At 44.6% G+C, this 21,716-nt stretch overlaps 1 protein-coding gene across 4 annotated transcripts in view; it reads left to right on the top strand.

Annotated features, from left to right (window-relative positions):
• The window catches only part of EPG5 (ectopic P-granules 5 autophagy tethering factor), a 120,712-nt gene that overhangs the window by 84,726 nt on the left and 14,270 nt on the right, over window positions 1-21,716 (top strand). For 2 of the 4 annotated variants that reach the window (XM_060173813.1, XM_016185117.2), the window contains exons 32-39: window positions 563-711; window positions 1,307-1,508; window positions 2,012-2,084; window positions 3,432-3,535; window positions 10,079-10,254; window positions 11,868-12,053; window positions 12,551-12,760; window positions 13,610-13,754. In XM_060173813.1, the coding sequence (XP_060029796.1) occupies window positions 563-711; window positions 1,307-1,508; window positions 2,012-2,084; window positions 3,432-3,535; window positions 10,079-10,254; window positions 11,868-12,053; window positions 12,551-12,760; window positions 13,610-13,754 (1,245 nt within the window). Of the gene's footprint in view, window positions 1-562; window positions 712-1,306; window positions 1,509-2,011; window positions 2,085-3,431; window positions 3,536-10,078; window positions 10,255-11,852; window positions 12,054-12,550; window positions 12,761-13,609; window positions 13,755-21,716 lie in introns of those variants that run through there. The other 2 variants (XM_060173812.1, XM_060173814.1) reach the window with 2 other exon arrangements.

Below are 21,716 nucleotides of genomic sequence, written 5' to 3'. Positions count from 1 at the left end.
GTGCAGGCAACCTCCTCATGCTTCCCCTCAGACCCTCTGGGATCTCTGCTGATGTCTCTGGGTGGGAAGGCCCTTGAGATCTCTTCCTGTTCACTGTCGCATGAGGTTTGCAGGCACCAGTATGAAGCCTTCTATCTTCCTGTGCTATCCCTGTACTGTGGTGGGTTCTGTCCAGTGTAGGCATGAACATTTTAGTGATAACTGAGTCATAGGCTGAAGAGACCCTAGGCTCTGGAGTTGGGTTCGGTACCCAGTTCTCCTTCATCTGTTACCTGACATTTCTCTCCTGTTGTCCAGCCAGTGTTCCTTCCTCAGTTGGGGTGTGGGAGACAGGGCTCCCCTTCCAGATTCTGTCCTCCTCCCAGCAGTGACTCCAGGGAGAGCATGCCATGTATCCTGGTGACTAATTCCACCTGTCCTATTGTGGTTATTGTAGTTTGGTCTCTTCATGGATCTTTGTGAATTAATGTGTGTTTAATTTTGAAACATGCACGTGTCTTTGGGTGTTTAAAAAGTCTGTGAAAGACTTGCTGATATGCTGTCCTCTGTCCCTGCCCCCAAGGCTCCTCTGAGCAGCTGCTGAGTCCAGAGTGCTGGAAGGCCACTCTGAGAGCTTTGGGCTGCCATGACCCAAACTGGCAGCAGGGGCCAGCCTCTGCTGAAGGCACCATGCTGCAGAGGGCTCCAGATGGTCTCCTGTCCGACAAGCAGGTGTGTAACTGTGCTTTCTGGATTGATTATTTTTCTTTCTTTCTTTTTTTTTTAATATTTATTTCCTTTTTGTTTCCCTTGTTGTTTTTATTGTTGTTGATATTGTCGTTGTTGGATAGGACAGAGAGAAATGGAGAGAGATGGGGAAGACAGAGAGGAGGGGAGAAAGAAAGACACCTGTAGACCTGCTTCACCGCCTGTGAAGCAACTCCCCTGCAGGTGGGGAGCTGGGGGCTTGAACCGGGATCCTTACACTGGTCCTTGCGCTTTGTGCATGTGCACTTAACCCACTGCACTACTGCCCGACTCCCTCTTTCTTTCTCCCTAGCTCCCCTCTCAGTTTCTCTCTGTCCTATCCAATAAAGTTGAAAAAATGGTCTCCAAAAGCAGTGGATTCATAGTGTCTGCCCCGAGCCCCAGCTATAACCCTGGAGGAAAAGAAAGGAAAGGAAAGAAAGAAGTTCAAAATCCTGCCCGTCCCCTTTCATGTGCTGTATGCCTTTGCAGCTCTTGGTATCAGAAACCACCGTCCTTGACTGCCCCGGTCTGAAAGCTGACACGGGCTGAGCACTGTCTGACTGGCTGTTTTTTCCAGGTAATGGAGACTATCCAGTGGCTCTCGGACTTTTTTTATAAGCTTCGGTTATCCACACTGGACTTCAAAAGCTTTGGCTTATTTTCTAAATGGAGTCCATATATGACTGATATGAAGATACTCTTGGGCTATCTTGTAAAAAGGATGCTTGACTCAGAAATGACTTGCTTGGCCCAAGACCCATCTGCCAGCAGCAAAATAGGTAAGTTTCACCTTTTGTGTAACTTAGAGACAGGTGTTCTATCACCCACCGGAAGAGACGTGAACAGATATAGTAAGGGGTTTAAATCTCTGAGATAAAGCTTACGTCTAATGTTAGGAAGAGGAAGCAGATACACAGGACAGGTGTGCACCCAGGAGTCACACTGCATTCACCGGTGCCGTGGCCATGCTCGCTTCAGCTTGTGTGCGCCTGCTCCACAGGGCAGGGTAGGAAGACGTGGCTTTTACTCTCCAATGCTTCTGCTTATCTTGCCAAGGAAAGGCTCAACATTCAGGCATTTGTCTTTTAAAAATGGATGACATAATTTATGACACTTGTTGAAATAAAAAGTCTTCAGGTGAAGAAATCCCATTGCAGTAAATGAAAACACAAACACGCTTTAGTGACACAGACATGGTTTGGACATGAGCATTTCTTGTGAATAGTTGGGAAGTAGGCTGTCTAGTGTGACCTCTGTCCCTAAGTCTGTGTCTTCTTTTCAGTGCTGCTGTCTCTACACTCAGTGATCACCCAGCTCTTCAGGCCATGGATCCTGGTTCTGGAAGACAGTGGAAGGTAAATGGATTTGCAGACACTCAGTCCTTGGAAATCAGAGGCTTAAATGTCCTGTTGGCATGTGGATGTGATGGATACAGCAGCAGATTTAATTTTTAGTGGAGAGCCTTATTTAAATTTAGCAGGTGCTTTTTATATATATATAAAAGGAAAGCCAGACATTTTCAGTTGGTGACAGTGTGGGGTCATGGAGAGCTATTAGCTTGGTATTGATTCTGAAGCAAAGCTGGGTGTTAATCTCCAGCTTTTCACAGCAAAGACGTGGGTTGAGTTTTCAGTTGTTCATTTCAGGTGTTGTCTTCTAAGTTTAGTTTTGATAATATCTGTGATGCTAAAAAAGCTATGAGACTGGTTGGACTTTGTCTTCACTGGTTTTTATAACTAGTGATATGTTGGCTTTGAAGTAGCTGGCTAGGAAGTGTCATTTTAAATGAGTCCTGCAGTGGGTGAGAATATGATTCTGTGAGCACTGAAGTGGAGCTGTAGAGCTGACAGATGCAATGAGCTTCACTGGTCTTGTTCAAGGTGTTTACTAGTGAAAAGGGGTGGTGAAGTGAGGCCCAGAGCATCACTCTGGCACATGTGGTCCTGGGCAGCAGACTTGGAATCTTGTGCTCTGGAGTCCAGAGTTTATCCCATACACCTGCTCTAGGATGTTGAGTTCATTCATATGACTTTTTTTTCTTTTCTTTTTTCTTTTCTCAAAAGCACACAAACACAAGTTAGGTAAACTTGTCAGGAGTTTTGTGGAAATTGCACTGGGAGATCTAAGTCACAGTGTTGAAGCCTTTTTTCACAGATTCTAGTTAATATGATCCCTGGATTCAGAAAACACAAGTTACCTTGATCAAGTCCTCTAGCCAGTGAGACACAGCTGCAGAACCCAGGACTTTGCTTCACCCGAGACTCTGCACTCACCCGGCTTTTTGCTCCTTCATGAGCTTGTGGAAGAGATTAGACACAGTTTGGATTTCTGCCTTTGGTGGAGAACTGTCCCTAAATTACCTGTGAGCTTCAGGGTTTTGTCATGGCTGGAAGTCCAGTATGGGCTCTGTGTCCAGGAATAATTAACTTTGAACGTTCTGAACTAGACACACTAGGTAAAAATTTCATGCTATTTTTTTTAAATGTTAATAACAGTAAAAAAAAAACTAGCAATAACTAAATAAATAACAATTACATGGTTGAGGTTACAAGCTACTATATTACTTATCTCCAGGAATCTGCAGCTTTTCAAGCGAGCTGATTGTATATAGGAGAAGGGGTGTGATTTCTAGGGCTAAGATGGATCCTGGGCTCTGGGGCCAGCAGAATGTGATCATGGCACTTAGACTTCTTCATCCACAGCAGCCAGCGGCATTACCCCTGGCTGGAGAGCGATGCAGCCGTGGCCTCCAGCCTTGTGCAGCTGTTCACCGACTGTGTTGACTCACTGCACCATGGTTTTAAAGGTAGGATGACGTCGTTTTACAACTTGGTGAGTTTCCTCTTTCTAGTTAAGTCATCCAGTTCATCTCCCCCAGCATGTAACTATTTCCATCAGTAGACAGTCATCTCTGACCGGAGAAAGACCCCTGTGAGTGGCTGAGTGTGAAGTTTATAGCTTCTCAGCTTGTGGATCAGGCAGCTTTGAGCTTCATCACTTGTTGAAAACACAGAGAACTGCTTGTTTTCAAATAGTCTCTTCTGCGTCCACCTGACTCTTCCTCTGTGACTCTGCCTTCTCTCTTTTTTTTCAATATTTAAAAAAAAAATTATTAGGGATTTAATACTGGTTTACAAAATTACATGTCAATAGGGGTATAAATCCATTCCATTCCCACCACCAGGGTCCCGAATCTTCAGTGGCCTTACTGCAAGCCATCACATGGGCAAGTCATCATCTCTATAACTATCTGTCCACATTTATACATCGTTGCTCCATTTTCCTTCCTGATCCAGTCCTCTCTTCCCCTCCAAGCCACTAATGACAACACCACTACCTCCAAATGTCCCTCTCCATTTCCTTCTCTCTCTCTCTCTCTGGGTACTGATGGAGCTGGAGTTGAGAGCTCTCTTATCTTCTTCCTCCTATCACTTCTCCCCGCTGGGAATATGGATCAAGGTTGTTTTTGTGGTACAGAAGGTTCTGGCTTCTGTAATTGCTTCTCCACTGGATGTGGGTGTTGGCAGGTTGCTTGTTACCCCAACCTGTTTATTTTTATTTTTTATTTAAGAAAGGATTAATTAACAAAACCATAGGGTAGGAGGGGTACAATTCCACACAATTCTCACCACCCAATCTCCATTTCCCACCCCCTCCCCTGATAGCTTTCCCATTCTCTATCCCTCTGGGAGCATGGACCCAGGGTCATTGTGGGTTGCAGAAGGTAGAAGGTCTGGCTTCTGTAATTGCTTCCCCGCTGAACATGGGCATTGACTGGTTGGTCCATACTCCCAGTCTGCCTCTCTCTTTCCCTAGTAGGGTGCGTCTCTGGGGAAGCGGAGTTCCAGGACACATTGGTGGGGTCTTCAGTCTAGGGAAGCCTGGCCGGCATCCTGATGACATCTGGAACCTGGTGACTGAGTAATGAAGTTGAAGGGTTGTCATTCCACACGTGAAGTCTCTGGACACAGTCTGAAGTGAAGCATGTTGAGGTGGCAGTTGTTGTGTTGGTTAGGTTGTGATCGGCAGATGCAATATTATTTGATATGGATTGGGAAAGGCATACGGGAAAGTGGGCCCTATCCAATGGCTCCAGGACTGGGGGAAGTAGAGGCTCTATAGTGGAGATGTGAGGTTCCTGCTGTCTTAGGGTTCAAAAAGACAATCGATAGTTAATGTTATCATCACATTATTTGGTAATTGGGTTAACTTTGAAAAGTCCTTTTGTTAGGGTTTGCTGTACAGTACCCAGTATCTTGTATATAGCTGTGCTATTGGTTGCTTCTGATCTACTTGGTCTAGGCTTTTGAGAGAGTCTGCATATCAATTACACAGCCTATATATTGAAAAGATTCAGTTTGTGTTTTGAAAAACTTCGAGACATACAATTAATTTTCCCCGTCTCGTATTAATTAGTGATTTATATGACTACATTTTACTAGGAGTGTACATAAACACCATTCCCACCACCAAAAGACTGTGACCCATCCCTCCCACCCACCCCCACCCCCCACTGTCCCAGGAAGCTGCATGTCTTCCCCTCACCACAGGGTTTTTACTTTGGTGCCCTACTTACCAACCTGTTTCTATCCTTCCTAGTGGACCAGAGCTCTGGAGGTGTGAGGGTCCAGGACATGTTGGTGAGGTCGTCTGCCCAGAGAAGTCAGAATGGAATCATCTGCAACTTGGTGTCTGGAAGGTGGCAGGACATAAATTGAGACAAAATGATGAATGAACAGGAACCAAAAAGTAGGGATAGAGCAGATGAGATTAGGGATCTTAAGGTAAAAGAAAGCTAGAAAGTCCATTTTAGGCATGTTCCTGGGGCACACAATTAATGATAGTTTTGCTTGAGTTTGATAGCTAGCCTGAAGTTGGATAAAAAATATTGTCTGAGAAAATGGTGTCAGAGTAGGGAAAAGTTGCATTAGGGCAGTGAGTAGCTCCTATTGTTGAAAAAATATTCTGTGGATATAGTTAACTATTTACTGCCATCCACCTGACCCAGGGCCCATATATGTATTTATATTTAGCACCAGAGCCTGTGTGACCTCTGAGTCCCTATTGGTCGAAGCTTGCAGTTCACAGTCAAATCTGGGAACACTGTAGGCTGCACTCATTTCAGGACCAGTCTTCCTTGAGTGGCAGGACAGGATACCCCAATCTTCCTTTGGACACTGGAGCTATCCCTACCGTTGCTGCTTTATGGTGAGGACAGGGTCCTGAGGGGACCCACAAGATGCTGTTCCTGTTGGAAGTGACCAGTGGTTGTGGAGAGAGGGATCCATTAGAGGTCTAGGCCCATTATATTTGTGTGGGAATCCAAGGATTCCCTAACTAGGGCCCCGGATGATGATGTGTTGTGCTATTGACCAAAAGGGCCACTAATGAGTGGGCCAGTCTCTTGCCCTTATCCAACTTTTGTAGTCCTCTCTTTATCTGATGACCTTAGACTTTCTCCCAATTGTTTAAGCATCGAGTTCCATTTGTTGAACCCAACAAGAATTAGGTTTTTGGGGTCTGTCTTCTTTGGGCCTTTTGGCTAGGCTGCCCAGCTAATTTAATCTAAGTCTAATTGATTAGAGATTTTATAATGCCTTCTTTAAGCATTTCAACTACTAGTGAGCACTTCAATATTGAATTATATTACTTATTGATACATGTACACCTGTACCCAGCATAAACCCTAACCTATATCTGCTACCTGTTACTTATTTAAATGATGAGGATGTAGGTAGTTACATGTGTTAGGAAAGATCTCACCACATTGGAAGAGTTGTGAGATTGACTTCTCAGGCTGCTATCTCTGGTTACAGTCCACAGTAAGAATTCAGTAGCAGCACGATGTGTGGTCTGCCTTCTCTTTCTACTTGTCTTTTTGTGCTTCATTTTGAGTAAGTTTTCAAAATCTTACTTCCCATGTACTCAGTTTCTCCAGCTAAGTCTGAGTTGTGTTTAAAGAATCTGTTGCTTTCAGCCTACGCCCCACCACATTGGGGAAAATGTGGATGGTTTCTTTCCCATTTCCTCTTTCTTTGTCTCTCTGTCTCTGTGTCTCTTGTCTGTCTGAATAAATCAGCTGGAGTGATGAAACTGACAGAAGCAGAAAGAAAAAAAGCAACCCACTGAATTTCATTTTATTTGTTTTTCAAGCCAATAGTAATCCTTTTTGATTAATTTTTATTAATTTGTTATAAATTTTATAACAATTTTATAATTTTGTAAATTTTATAATTTAAAATTTTATATAATTTAAAAATTTATAAATTTTTATAATTTATAATTTTATAAATTTTAATAAATTTCATAATTTTATAAATTTTTATAAATTGTTATAAATGTATAAATTTTGTTAATTTGTTTCAAAGAAACCGAGATTCTGGTTTCTTTTTAGTGCTTACACCTTCCTATAAGGTCTAGTGCACACCTTCCTATAAGGTCTCTGTGCAGCGGCTGTCTCTGAGGCTCCTTATGGGGCGGCTTGTGCTGCTGTTTGATGTTCTTGCTCTCAGGGACCTGTGTCCTTGTGCATCAGGAACCTGCATTTCCATTGATTATATGTGAACATTTTGTGAGGACTGGGATAAGGGTGTGTGTTCAGAGAAGAGCTGTATTTGTTACCAGTGTGAGTTATGTAACTTCTTGACCTGAGTTTTCCCTCCCACACAGTTGCAGGAAATTAAACTTAAAACTTGCAGGCAGACTTTAAATGATTATAGTAAAACCATATTACTCATCCTGACTCAAATTAAGGCAGTCTGCCCTTTCATTGAGGGGGTAGTCTCTCTGTTTGTGTTTGTCTGCTTTAAAACATTTTTTATTTGTAATTAATAGTAGCTTACAAGATTATGAGATTACAGTGTAATCTCACACACCACACCCACAACCACAGATCTGTATCTACACTCTCCCACCTCCCAAAGAGAACCACTAGAGTTCTCAAGAGTCCTACAGTTTGCTTGCTTCTTTTTCTTGTTTTTTGTTTTTCCAAGTTCCTGCGTATCAGATCTCTAGATCCACATATGAGTGAAACCATCTGGTAGTTGTCTTTCTTCTCTTATTTTGCTAAGCATCATCACCTCTAATTCCATCCATTTTGTCCCAAAGGACACAGTGTCATCATTTTGATTGCAGAGTGGTATTCCATGGAGTTTATATTCCATAACTTCTTTAGCCAGTCATCTGCTTGTGGGCATCTAGGCTGCTTCTACTTTTTGGCTATTGTGAATAATGCAGCTATGAACACAGGTGCGTGTGTCCCTTCTAACTAGTGTTTGAGTGTCCACTGGATAAATGTCTAAGAGTGGTATCACTGCATCATATGATAATTGAATTTTTTATTTTTTATATTTATTTATTCCTTTTTGTTGTCCTTATTGTTTTATTGTTGTAGTTATTAATGTTGTCGTTGTTGGATAGGACAGAGAGAAATGGAGAGAGGAAAGGAAGACAGAGGGGGAGAGAAAGACAGACACCTGTAGACCTGCTTCACCGCCTGTGAAGCAACTCCCCTGAAGGTGGGGAGCCGGGGGCTCAAACGGGGATCCTTCTGCCGGTCCTTGCGCTTTGTGCCACGTGCGCTTAATCTGCTGCCCTGCTGCCTGACTCCCGATAATTCAATTTTTATTTGTTTAAGGACTGTCCATACAGTCTCCAAAGGAGCAGCCCCAGTTTGCATTCCCACCACCAGTGAAGCAGAGTTCCCCTTTCCCTACAATCTCTCCAATACCTGTTCTTTCCTGGTTTGTTGATGGAAGCCATTCTCTTGGGTGTGAGTTGGAATGTCAGTGTAATTTTAACTTGTATTTTTCTAATAATGAGTGGAGTGGAGCATTTCTTTGTGTCTGTGGGCAATGTGTATCTCTTCTTTAGAAAACTGTCTGTTTAGTTCTTTGGCCCAGTTTTTATTGGGTTATTTTGCTTCTTTTATAGATCCGTACCAATTCTGTATTGATATCAGTTGCTTGACCCCAGTGCAAGGCATGCGGGAGAGGAGCCTGTCTGCTCCAGGCACTGTGGGGCAGCCCATAGGAGGCTCTGGTACACAGTGGGGCCTGGCCACACTGAGCAGAAGCATCAAGGTTGGGCTATGGGCTGATGGCTGTCTGGGAAGAACATAACCTTGAGTCCTGCAGGGACTGTAGCCTGAGCAGCAAGTTCTGGTATTGATGTCCACAGCTGCCATATGTTCTGGTGGCATTCAGTCATTCAGTTTACAGCCTATAGCACATGGCTGTTTCTGAAATGGTTATGCTTCCTAGCATAGCCGAGCGGAACATCTAGAGGGTTGTCGCCTGCCCTGTGCATAGGCTTCCCTGCTATCAGCATTCCCCACCAGGGTGTTATGCTGTGTGTGTGTGGTGACTTACAAGACTCTAAGATAATAGGGGTATTGTTCCACACTCCCACTACCAGAGTTTTGCGTCCCCTCCCACCTCCAGCAGTAAGCACCATAGTTCTCCAAGGTCATAGCTATGAGTTGAATATATATATATATCTTTTTTTTTCTTTTTTAAAATTTCTTTTTTTTTTTTTTCTTTTTCTATTCTCAAGTCCATGTGTTTCAGTTCTCTGTATTCCTCACTACTGAAGTCACCCCATAGTGCCTTCACTTTCTCCCTTGCTTCGCTGGCATCATCCCTGCCGGCCCATCCACCCAGTCCCGGAGGACACAGTCTTTTGTAACTGCTAAGTAGTACATGGCAGAGTGCAGTGGCTCCACCTAAGCTACTGTTGCCACTCCTGTCCTGGTTCACAGTGGGACTTGTCCTCGGTGTTTGCCCTGTAGGTTTGCCCTCTAGTGTAGCATCATGCTGCATCGTTTTACTACCTCAGAGTCCTTTCTGCCTTACCGGCACATCCTCCTCCTCCTTCTCATGTAGCCTGATGATGACGTACCTTTCTGGGCTACAGTGCTTCTAAGTTCTGCCTGTTGCCTGCTGGTCTGGTGCTGCCCCACTGTGCTGTCTCCCAAGCCCATTCTCACCGCTGGCTTAGTTTTAGATTTTACAAAACATCACGTAGTTGGGAATCCTACATTTCATAGCTATTTCAGATGGGCTTTTTTACTTAATAATATTTATCTTAATTTTTTTCTTTTCTTTTCTCTGCCTCCAGGTTTATCACTAGGGCTTGGTGCCGGCATAATGAATCCGCTGCTTCATGTGGCCATTTTTTCTTTTTTTTTTTCTTTCTATTTTTATTGGACAGAACAGAGAGATATGGAGAGAGGAGGGAGGGATAGAATGAGAAAAAGAGAGACACCTGCAGACTTTGCTTGTGTTTTTCTTTCCTTTGGACGTATGTTTCTTGGATCTTGCTTCTTATCCACTCTCTTGTTCAATCGTAGCTAAGCTGTTGCCAGGGGACGCAGGAGCCCTGCGCTTACACCTGATGCATTACTGCGAAGCATGCACAGCTGCCCAGACGCCGGAGTTCATTCTGTATGCTTTTCATAGTGCCTACCACAAGCTTCCATGGCGGGACCTACGCCCTGACCAGACGCTTATGGAGGCCTTCTTCAAGGTAAGCCTCTGTCAGCAGGTGGGGGACAGCCCTCACTGGGGGTGGGTGAGTTGGGGCACTGCAGTTCCTGCCACATGGACACATTCACGTCCATGCTGCCCAGCTGCTCTCATGGCAGGCAGCATCCTATGGACACCGCCTTACTGTTGTAGTAGGTGACTAGAAAATACTTTTTTTTTTTTTTTATAAAAAGGAAACATTGACAAAACCATAGGATAAGAGGGGTACAACTCCACACAATTCCCACTATCAGAACTCTATATCTCATCCCATCCCCTGAAGCTTTCCTATTCTTTATCCCTCTGGGAGTATGGACCCAGGGTCACTATGGGGTGGGGTGCAGGAGGTGGAAGTCTGGCTTCTGTAATTGCTTCCCCACTGAATTTGGGCATTGACAAGTCGATCCATACTCCCAGCCTGTCTCTCTCTTTCTCTAGTGGTGGGGAGGAGGGCTCTGGGGAATTGGAGCTCCAGGACACATTGGTATGGTTGTCTGTCCAGGGAAGTCTGGTTGGCATAGTAGTAGCATCTGGAATCTGGTAGCTGAAAAGAGAGTTAACATATAAAGCCAAACAAGTTGTTGACTAATCATGAACCTAAAGGCTGGAGTAGTGCAGATGAAGAGTTGGGGGTGGCGGGGGTCTCTGTTTTGTAGCTAGCTAGTAGGCCTGTTTTAGTTCTATTCCCAAAGGGCCTGTGACTATACTGTTGTGTTTTTTTTCTTCTTTCCCCTGAGCCTGACATCCAATATGCAGGTGGATCCAAGTTATTGTCTGGGGAGATGGTGTCATGGCTGGAAAAAGGACCAGAAAGCTGGATCAGGGGAGAGAGTAGCTCCCAAATATGGGAAAGATGTATGAATATTGTTGACTGTTCGAAAACACACTTCTTTTTTTTAACCAGAGTACTACTCAGCTCTGGCTTATGGTTGTGCGGGGGATTGAACCTGGGACTTGACAAAGCCTCAGGCATGAGAGTCTGTTTGCATAACCATTATGCTATCTACCCCCGCCCAGAAAACACATTTCTAACACACATGTAGAGGAAGATGTATGGCCATCACCCCCTGGCCTCCAGTGCTCCTGTGTGTGACTTTTGAGTCAATCTCGGTATGTCTGTATCAGCACACCTTTGTGTAGGGTAGGATGATTAGAACTACTTATAACTAAATGTCCTATTAAAGCAATACTTAAGCCGCTTATTTCTTTAAGTGGTCACACAGGAAATGACTAGACTGTAGGAGAGGTGTAGAAATGAGGGGCAGGCCCAGAGAAGTCAGAGCCCAGCTGCTGTAGCCCCGATAAACTGGGTGGGGGCATGGGGGGTGGGCAAAAGCAAACTGAAAAGTTGGACAGTTTCCATCCTCCCAGCTCAGCTTTGCTTCTGTGGAACCACCTGTAGCTGCCATAAGCAACTCCCCCTGCCAGCCATGCCCTAGGAGCAGCCAGCCCCCCTCTGATAACCCCAGATAAAAGCCTACTTCCAGCCCCAGTCGGGGAACAATCCTGACCTGGACTGGCAAACATAAATGAAATGCACTTCTTAGTTTTCTGGTCTTGCTGACTGTCCTGAATAGCCTGGGAAAAGGCTGATTTTAGTTTGCTTCCTTTTAGGTGGAGCGGGGAAGTCCCAAGAGCTGTTTCTTGTTTTTGGGGTCTGTCCTCTGTGAAGTGAACTGGGTCAGTGTACTCTCTGATGCCTGGAGCCCCAGCCCCCACCCAGAGACCCGGAGCATGGTAGTCTGCCTTCTCTTCATGATGGTTTTACTGGCAAAGGAGGACGAGCTGGTAGATCAGCCGGTAAGTGCGGAAACCCCGTGATAGAGAGGTGGAGCGGCCTCCGTGTTTCTCACTCTTTGTGAAGTGACAGGTTTCTGCTTCTGTCAGTGAACCAAGTGGCTGTGGAATTTTTCTTTAACTAGATGACTGATTTTCTTAGATGGTTGATAAGAGTCTTCTTTTAACTGTTAGTTCTACTATGGTTCAGAGAGTTCCTTTGAAAAGCCCTGCTGAGCTGTGGCTGATGGGGGTGCTTGGGATTGACCTTGGGACCTTGGAGCCTTAGGCAGGAGTCTTTCACATTGTGCTATCTCCCCAGCCCATACTTACCTATCTTACTGTGCTTTTGCCAGTATTTTGATGATTATTGTCACTAGTACTCCCAACCTGAGAAGATACACATTTGACTTAGTAACTGTTTCTGCATATCTCAGACCCGCCTGTGTGCTCACTCCACAGGGAAATATTTTGGAGAAACGGGAGGTCTGGAATTAAAGGAACATGTCTTTTACTTCCAGGATTCGCCTTTGCTTGGTCTCCTTGGACAGACAAGCTCCCTTTCGTGGCACCTCGTGGACACGGTCTCCTACCAGAGTGTGCTGGCTTATTTCAGCAGCCACTACCAGCCGGCCACTATCTTGGCGAAGGAACCTTCTGCTGAGTTAATTGTGAGGCTCCTGAAAGCAGCTGCAGGTCTTTCTGTCCCCACCGAGAGCCAGAAACACCTTGTAAGTTGGCTGTGTGCTTCAGGAGGCAGTCAGTGTTCTTTGGGCTGATGGCATCATAAGTGCCGTGGAGGACAATCTTGAACACTTTTGTGGCATCTTGTTGACAGTTGGAGACTGTCAACTTGCATACTCAGGTCTTATCCTCTTTGCAGTTTTAGACTTACTTTTGATAGGTAGCATGTTCACACGAGGTCAGAAGAATTTAGGACTGGCTGTGGGCTGTTGGTAGAGTGATCTGAATGCCACTGGCAGCGGATTATTAGGGGGTTAGAACTGTGTGTTGGAAGTCTGCCGTGCTCATGTTTCCAACTCACTGTCATTTTGACCTTGTTTCTCGCCTGAGTTAAAACTGATGCCTTGCCTCAGAGTTGTTGAGGGGACTAAGGCAGATGACCATCATACTTTGGACAAGTTCCTGCCAAGTAGATAGTTGACTGCTGATGTTATAATTCAGGAAAAGGGAGAACATGTATTACACCAAAGCGAAGGACTGTAGAAAAGGGGGAAGGAAGGGTAGAGAAGCCGTTGGGCTGAGAGTGTGATGGCAGACAGGCGCCCAAGTTGTCATAGGGATGAGGAACTAGACCCATGTGTCAGCGTTGTGCTGTCATACACTAACACCCAGTGACGTAAAAGGGGAGCGAGGGGAGGCTGTTCTGGAATTTGGGGGATGTGGGTTCTAGTCTGTGTTACCACAGATTTGTGTGTCTCTGCACACAGGGCATAGACATCTGGTTTCCTGCTCTGTCCTCCCTCGTCCCCACAGAGCAGCCAGCACAGGGCTGTGCGTCCGGGGATACTAATGAGCCTCACATAGTTTTGTTTGAGCAGTTTCTGTTTGTCTGTCAGGATGCAGTTCCAAAATGCCGAGCCTTCACTCATCAGATGGTCCAGTTCCTCAGCTCCCTGGAACAAAATGGAAAAATCACCTTAGCGGTCCTGGAGCAAGAGATGTCTAAGCTCTTGGATGACATCATCATCTTTAACCCTCCTGGTAAGTGACCGCCAGGAAGTGGTGGATCTTTACAGCAAAGGAAGGCACTGTGATGCCAGGGACAGGATCAGGACAGTGTGACATAGTGGTCAGGGATGTGACTGGGTCCTGGGGACATTATGACATCTCGGGGAAGACATGAAGGTTGAAAATTAGAAGAAGGGAAAAAGAAATGTTCTTTTAAGGAAGGGATGGTGCTGCCAGAGGCTAATGTGAGGGTGTCTGGACTGAGGGTTTTAAGTTCACTGATGGGGTGTCCTGACTAGGAGGCACAGGGGACCATCCAGTAAATAGTACCCCTACTGTTTGACTCTTAGCTGGGTGACACCTCAGAGTCTCTGGACTCGGGAAGAACTTGTGCTCCTGGTATGTAGATAGACTTGATCTTATTATTATTTTTTTAATATTTTATTTTTGAGAGAGATTCAGGGAGAGAGGTGGGGGGAGAGAGAGAGAGAGAGGGATAGAGGGAGAGAGAGAGAGAGAGAGACACCAGAGTGCTGCTCAGCTCTGGCTTATAGTGGTTCTGGGGATTGAACCTGGGAATTTGGAACCTCAGGTATGAGAGTCTGTTTGCATAACCATTATGCTATCTCCCCTGCCTGGGTAGACTTGATCTTAATGACCTCATCTGTTGAGAACAGTCAAGAGTGCTGGGTAAAATGTGTTAAGTGACCAGAATTTAAAGATGCTGATGAGGTACACAATTTCTACAACAGAAGCTAAGCAGGAAGGGGGTGCTCTGAAGGTGAATAGGGTGCTAGGACCAGCCTCACCTTGAAGGCACTTGCTGACTTTTCTCAGGTTGAGGTTGAGTGGGGAAAAAGCCCTGAACCTGAGAGAAGGCCCACGCTCACCTTACTGGATGTCATCCTCAGGGTAAGGTGGATGGAGCTTGAAGGGAACCTGCCCCCTGAGAGGAGAGTAAAGATGTGTTGTGGTTGGGGAAAGATTCCCTTTTGAAAACTGGCAGGTACAGATCGACTTTCATGCAAGCTGAATGCACGAATTCATATACTACCCAGAGAGTCAGCAGCCGTTTTCAGCATGAGGGCTTAAAGTAGTTTTGGGCTGGCAGTGCCCCAGGTGCCTGGCAGAAAGCAGCCATAGCTCTTTGGCGAATCCACTCTCTAGCCCAGATCTCAGAGTTCCAAGGAATATGGACTGACAGTAAAAATAAAGTAAAACTGTAAAGCACACAGGAAACAAGGCACCATGCTCATTAGCAGAGAGCAGTGGCCAACAGAGTGGGGCATATCAGAACTTCAGATACAGAAATAATTGGAAGGTAAACAAAGAAGTATTTTAGTAGATTTGATGAAATAAGACAGATTTGAAAACACCAAGAGGAAAGAATTGTGGTACTATTACACAGGTGACAATCATTCTAGAAATGAAAAAAGTCATAATTAAAATGTAATGGGTAAGTTGAGTAGTAGATTCAGTGCATCTGGAAGAAACTAGTAAGTTAGAAAGTCAGTGCAAAGAGCATAGCTAGTGGTCCAGGAGGTGGCACAGTGGATAAAGCATTTTATTCTCAAGCAGGAGGTCCTGAGTTCAATCCCTGGCGGCACATGTACCAGAGTTATATCTGATTCTTTCTTTCCTCCTATCTTTCTCATAAATAAATAGATAAGTAAATAAAATCTTTAAAAAAAAAAAAAAAGAGGGAGTCGGGTGATAGTGCAGCAGGTTAAGCGCATGTGGCCAAAGCGCAAGGACCAGCGTAAGGATCCCGGTTCGAGCCCCTGGCCACCCACCTGCAGGGGAGTCGCTTCACAGGTGGTGAAGGAGGTCTGCAGGTGTCTTTCTCTCCCCCTCTCTGTCTTCCCTTCCTCTCTCCATTTCTCTCTGTCCTGTCCACCAACAGTGACATCAGTAACAGCGACAATAATAACTACAACAATAAAAAAAAAACATAACCATGCTGTAGCACAGGAGTTATGTGAAGTGAAGGAGAGGTGCATAGAGGCTGGCTGATAAGGCGTAGCACCCACCCATCTCCTGAGATTCCTGAGGGAATGGAGCCTTAGACCTGGGGAGAGGCAGTCAGCAGTGGGAATACAAGGCTGAGAAATATTTAGGTCTGCTGGAGACAACAGGGCCTAGATTCAATACCTCCGGCAAGGCCCATGATGGATACGCAGAACTTCACATTTGTACACACTGAAGAACTCTGCAGAGACACTAGGGCACAAGAGAAACACTTATATTCAGGAAGGAGAGACAGATTGTAAAGTAACACCATTTGCATTGATACCCTCTGACTTAATCACTGAGCAATAAAGGAAGCTGTAAGACAGTGGAATAAAAACCTCATTGTGCTGTGAGGAAGTGACTTACAGCCTGGAATTGTAAACTAAGAAAAACCTTCAGGGATGAGGATGAAATAAAAATATATTCATTGGAAACTCAGACTGTTTGTTTGTGTAGCTTTCACTAGAGGAAAGACTCAAACATATTTTTTAGGTGAAAGAGTGATCACAAGTAAAGGACTTGAATAACAAGAAAAAATAAGCATAAAAGGTGATCAAGTGCGTGCACAAAGCTGCCCTTATTAAGCTAGGAAAGCTCAAAGTATATGACTACAAGTACATGTAAGTTAAGGAGGAGGCTGACCTAGAAGCACTTTAAGGTCTCACTATTATGTAAGAGGGCCAGGAAATCATCTAAATAGACACCTTGGTAACGTGGAAGGTTAAAAGTTCTGTAAAATTCACCAACAGAATAGAAAATAAATGTAATTTCTTAAGTAAAATATAGAAAGAACTGACCAGAATATGTTCTGTATATAGAAAGAAAGAAAAAAGAAAAAAAAAAACTGGAAATGGTGGTTAAAAATAAGCAAATTAAGATGGAAGATTTAAGATAAATCAGAAAATGGAAGTAGATAAGCACTCAGATTAACAGGCAGACTGCCAGACTGGATTCATGATCAAGAACACCTGCCTCTGAAGTGTTCATAAGAATCGCGTCTTGAGCTCAGCCTGTAGACAGCTTTCCACAAGCTCGGCATGTCGAGCAAGTCAGAGTAGAAAGTGGCAAAGCTTGATTCATGTCAGGACTGTGGGGAGTATGTGCTGCAGAGCTGGGTGATCTCGAATGCATCTTTCTGTTCCTGAAGCTGCATGAAAAAGAGGAGGAGGAGAAGCATTAATAGAGATGGGCCTAGAAATTGATAAAAAGTGCACAGGGACCCGGGTTCAAGCCCTTGGTCCCCACCTGCAGTGTGAAAGCTTCTCAGGTGGTGAAGCAGGGTTGCAGGTGTCTGTCTCTCTCCCTGTCTACCCCCTTTTCCTTTCAAGTTCTGTCTATTCTATCAAATAAAATAAAGTTAAAAGAAAATGGTGAAAGTAACTGCTCAGTGGCTAATGAGCAGAGTAGCTAATGAGGCGTATCTAAGGCGTGATTACTGCAAAAGAGAAAGAAATTGATAAAACTTTAAATTCAGTAGGATGATTAACAGAACTAAACTTATTTGTCAGGAATGTCATAGTAGCAAATACAGACTTCCAAGTGGAGACTGACAAGAAATGTCAGATTCACTCACAAGAGGCTTTCCACCACTTGGAAGTTTATGGAGTAGAAAGTTAGTCAGACTGTGGGGGACTCTGGCTTGAACAGCTCGATGATCGAGCGAACAGAACGAGGTTCCTGGAAGTGCAGACGCAGAGCTGCCCTTGTGTCCAGTGACTGAGGCTCAGCTCCCTATAGGTGTGAAGCAGATCATGACCAGTCCCTGAGGACTGCCATCAAGTAGACCACATGTCCTGAACACCGTCCAAGAGCTTACAAAGCAATAACCAAATAATATGGGGGAGGGGAGAAAGCAAAACACTGGGAATTAAAATGTAGATCTCAGTATTCAGTAACTGATGCTCAGAAGAACAATCGTGGATATTTAAAACATTTCAAACTGAATTTTAAAAATCAAATTGTGGGGTATAGCTAAGGTGGGACATAATGCTTTTCACTGTACATGCATATATATATTTTTTGACTTTTTTTAATATTTAATTTATTCCCTTTTGTTGCCCTTGTTTTATTGTTGTAGTTATTATTGTTGTTGTCGTTGTTGGATAGGACAGAGAGAAATGGAGAGAGGAGGAGAAGACAGAGAGGAGGAGAGAAAGATAGACACCTGCTTCACCGCCTGTGAAGTGACTCCCCTGCAGGTGGGGAGCCAGGGTTCGAACCGGGATCCTTATGCCGGTCCTTGTGCTTTGCGCCACCTGCGCTTAACCCGCTGCGCTACAGCCCGACTCCCCACATATATTTTTAAAAGCTGAAAATCACTAAGAATCTAACTTATTACAAAGAATAGCAGAGTACAACCAAAGACTGCAAGGAAGGAAATGGCAAAGAAGACAGAGTTCAGAGCTGAAGAACATTGACATTGGTGAATGACAGTATACTACACTGCCGTATTATGTATGGGCACAGCAGGGGAGACAAAGGGAATTGGGATGTTCCAAAGCCCTTGCACTGTCTGAGAACCAGTTGCATTAGTCTTTGAAAGATTGAGAATGTGTGTTGATTTATGAGATGAGCGCTGTAAGAATGCAGAGTGTTGGGTGGAAAACGGGAAGCTCAGTCAGAAAGCGTGTTGTAAGCTCATAGGTTTAGGCTTAATTACCAGTAACTGCACTAAGTGGGAATGACTAATGATGTCACATACAATAAGGAGAAAGGGACAATCCAGTAGGAAAAAATGTCTCAGATACTTGAATTAAACCCCTCCATTGACAATCTCCAAAAGATAATTAAATTGGCAGTGTGTATAGGTGTGAAATGGGGCCAGACTCTGCCAATAATTGGAATATATCTAAAATAGACCTACTAGCCTTTTCCAAAATGGAGACCCCAAATCTCATCTTTATAGGTTTCACCTTTAGATTCCTGATTATTAAGCAATTTTGGTGGTAAAAATAAGCAAAGTAAGATGGAAGATTTAAGATAAATCAGAAAATGGAAGTAGATAAGCACTCAGATTAAACAGGCTGGGCGTATGGATCCACCTGCCAACACCCATGTCCAGCAGAGAAGCAATTACAGAAGCCAGAACTTCCACCTTCTGCACCCATAAAGAATTCTGGTCCATTCTCAAAGGAGCGGAAATGTTAAGGGGGAGATGATCAGAGGGCTTTGAACTCCAATTCCATCAGGTCCCAGAGAGAGAAGAGGAAAAAAGGAAGGATGCTCAGAAGTAATTAGAGGGGTAGGTGTGACTTGGGAAGTAAAAAAAGGCAGGACACAACAAGATCGTAGGATAAGCGGGGTACAATTCCACACGGTTACCACCACCAGAGTTCCATATCCCATCCCTCCGTTGGAAGCTTCCCTATTCTTTACCCTTCTGGGAGTATGAACCAAAATTCTTTATGGGGTGCGGAAGGTGGAAGGTCTGGTTTCTGTAATTGCTTCTTCGCTGCACATGGGTATTGGCAGGTGCATCCATACCCTCAGCCTGTTTCTGTCTTTCCCTAGTGGGGTAGGGCTCTGGGGAAGTGGTGTTACAGGACACATTGGTGAGGTCATCTGCCCAGTGAAGTCAGGATGGTGTCATGGCAGCATCTGCAGCTTGGTGGCTGAAAAAACATTAAGATGTAAAGCAGAACAAATTGCTTAATAGTCAGGAATCTAAAGGTGAAACTATAGCAGATGAGATTTGGAGTCTCAATTTTGGAAAAGCTAGTAGGTCTATTTTAGGTATATTCCAAGGGGCTCATGTGACACAGTGTGACCCAGCTGCCACAATGGTCACCAGGCAGTGTTGACGGAGATGTGAGTCGGAGACTCTCATTGCTGACCATCACACAGTAAATTGCTGTGACCATAAAGGGGCAGCAGCATCTGCTGATTTGCATTTTTCATCGCCCAGAGTTCCTTTTCTTGATCTTTACCAACACAAGCGTGCTCCTGGGAGGCTCTAGTCATGCTGTGCTAAGTATCTGGAAGAATCCAAGACTGGAGATGACCCATCTAGTCAGCAGGAGGCGTGGAGAGACAGATAATGAACACTGTCGCTAAGAAGCTCCACCAGCCTGGATAAACTCATGGTTTTCTGCTTATTTAAAGAGATTTTTAAATGGATAAATGCAGTGTTTAAGGAGACGATTAATAGGAAGCTGGTGTAGCTGCGTGAGTAGGTTGGAACTGCTGAACAGGAAATCAGTTGAATTTCTTGAATATACTTGCAGTAAGGGGTTATCATGGAAGGCAAATAGTATGGCAGTTAAAAGTGCAGATCCTGGGGGCTGGGCAATAATGCAACAGGTTAAGCACACATGGACCAGCTTAAGGATCCAGGTTCGAGCCCCCAGCTCCTCACTTGCAGAGGAGTCGCTTCACAAGTGGTGAAGCAGGTCTGCAGGTGTCTGTCTTTCTCCTCCTCTCTGTCTTCCCCATCTCTCTCAATTTCTCTCTGTCCTATCCAACAATAACAACAGCAATAACAATAACAACAAGGGCAACAAAAATGGGAAAAAATGGCTTCCAGAAGCAGTGGATTCATAGTGCAGACAATGAGCCCCAGCGATAACCCTGGAGGCTCTGGTTCTCTCATTGAATTCATACGTCTTAAAGCAAAAAGTTTTTTCTTGGCATGGTTTTCTTTCTTTCTTTTTTTTTTTTATTTAAATTAATTATTTTGAGAAAGAAATCAAGAGTGTCGCTGGGCATCCTCCGACCTGCAGAGAAACGGCAGCAACACGGGGAACCGGGAACCGGCGGTGAGGGTGGGGCACGGAGGAATTAGACTAACCTCTGGGAGTGCTTTAGAGAGACAGCTCGGTTATTGTTCATACACAGGGTTAGCTATACTGATCACCATCCAGTAGGAACATAGGACCCAATGAGGAAAGTGCGTGACACGCCATGTTAATTACCCCCAGGTGCACCTTATTCATGCTCTTAGGCTACATCTGCTTCTCATACCCAGCTTGGGCTCAAAGGCATATGGCCTTATAAAGGGAGGTCAAGTATCGGTCACGCATGAGAAACGGGAACCTTTAGGGTATGTTGTGTAAGGAGGCAGCTCCTTTGCCCCTGAGCTCGGTGCCATCTCAGCCTACAGAGTCACGGAGGGACACGCCTTTAGGCCAGATGGGCCTTGGGGTCTGCCTCCTCAAGACTCCATGCAGAAGTGTTAGGCTTCTACCCAGGCTGGGGGATCTGCACCTCCCACAAAGAGGAAAGGAGGAGATAGAAGGGAAAGAAAGTGATCTGCAGCCCTGTTTCCCCACTCCAGGTGGGAACCAGGGGCTTGACCCAGGTCCTCATTCATTACAACACATGCGCTTAACCAGGTGCACCCTCTTGCCCCTCTTGATAAAATTTTTCTTCCTTTTCTTTTTTCCTTTTTTCGATTTTTTGCCTCCAGGATTGTCTCTGGGGCTCGGTGCCTGCACTTTCTACCACTCCTGAAGGCCATTTTCTCCATTTTTGTTGCCCTTGTTGTTATTGCTGTTGGATAGGATAGAGAGAAATCGAGAGAGGAGGGGAATACACTGCTCCCCGAGGCTATTTTTTTTCCTTTTGTTGCCCTTGTTGTTTATCATTATTGTTGTCATTGCTGTCATTGTTGTTTGATAGGACAGAGAGAAATTGAGAGAGGAGGGAAAGACAGAGAGGGAGAGAAATATAGACACCTGCAGACCTGCTTCACCACTTGTGAAGCGACACCTCCTGCAGGTAGGGAGCTGGGGGCTCGAGCCGGGAGGACCTTATGCTTCGCACCATGTGTGCATATAACCCGTTGCGCTACTGCTTGGCCCCTTGGTACAATTTTTCTATCTTAACCGTTGGAAAGACCTTTTTTTTTTTAATTTTTAAAATTTTTTTCACTTTTTTTTTAATTGGGGAATTAATGTTTTACATTCAACAGTAAGTACAATAATTTGTACATGCAAAACATTCCCCAGTTTCCCATATAACAATACAACCCCCACTAGGTCCTCTGAA

The sequence above is a fragment of the Erinaceus europaeus genome, chromosome 15, assembly GCF_950295315.1.
Source record: "Erinaceus europaeus chromosome 15, mEriEur2.1, whole genome shotgun sequence".
Classification (NCBI taxonomy): Eukaryota; Metazoa; Chordata; class Mammalia; order Eulipotyphla; family Erinaceidae; genus Erinaceus; species Erinaceus europaeus.
The sequence above is the reverse complement of the archived record's forward strand: the minus strand, read 5'-3'. Positions and strand labels throughout refer to the sequence as shown.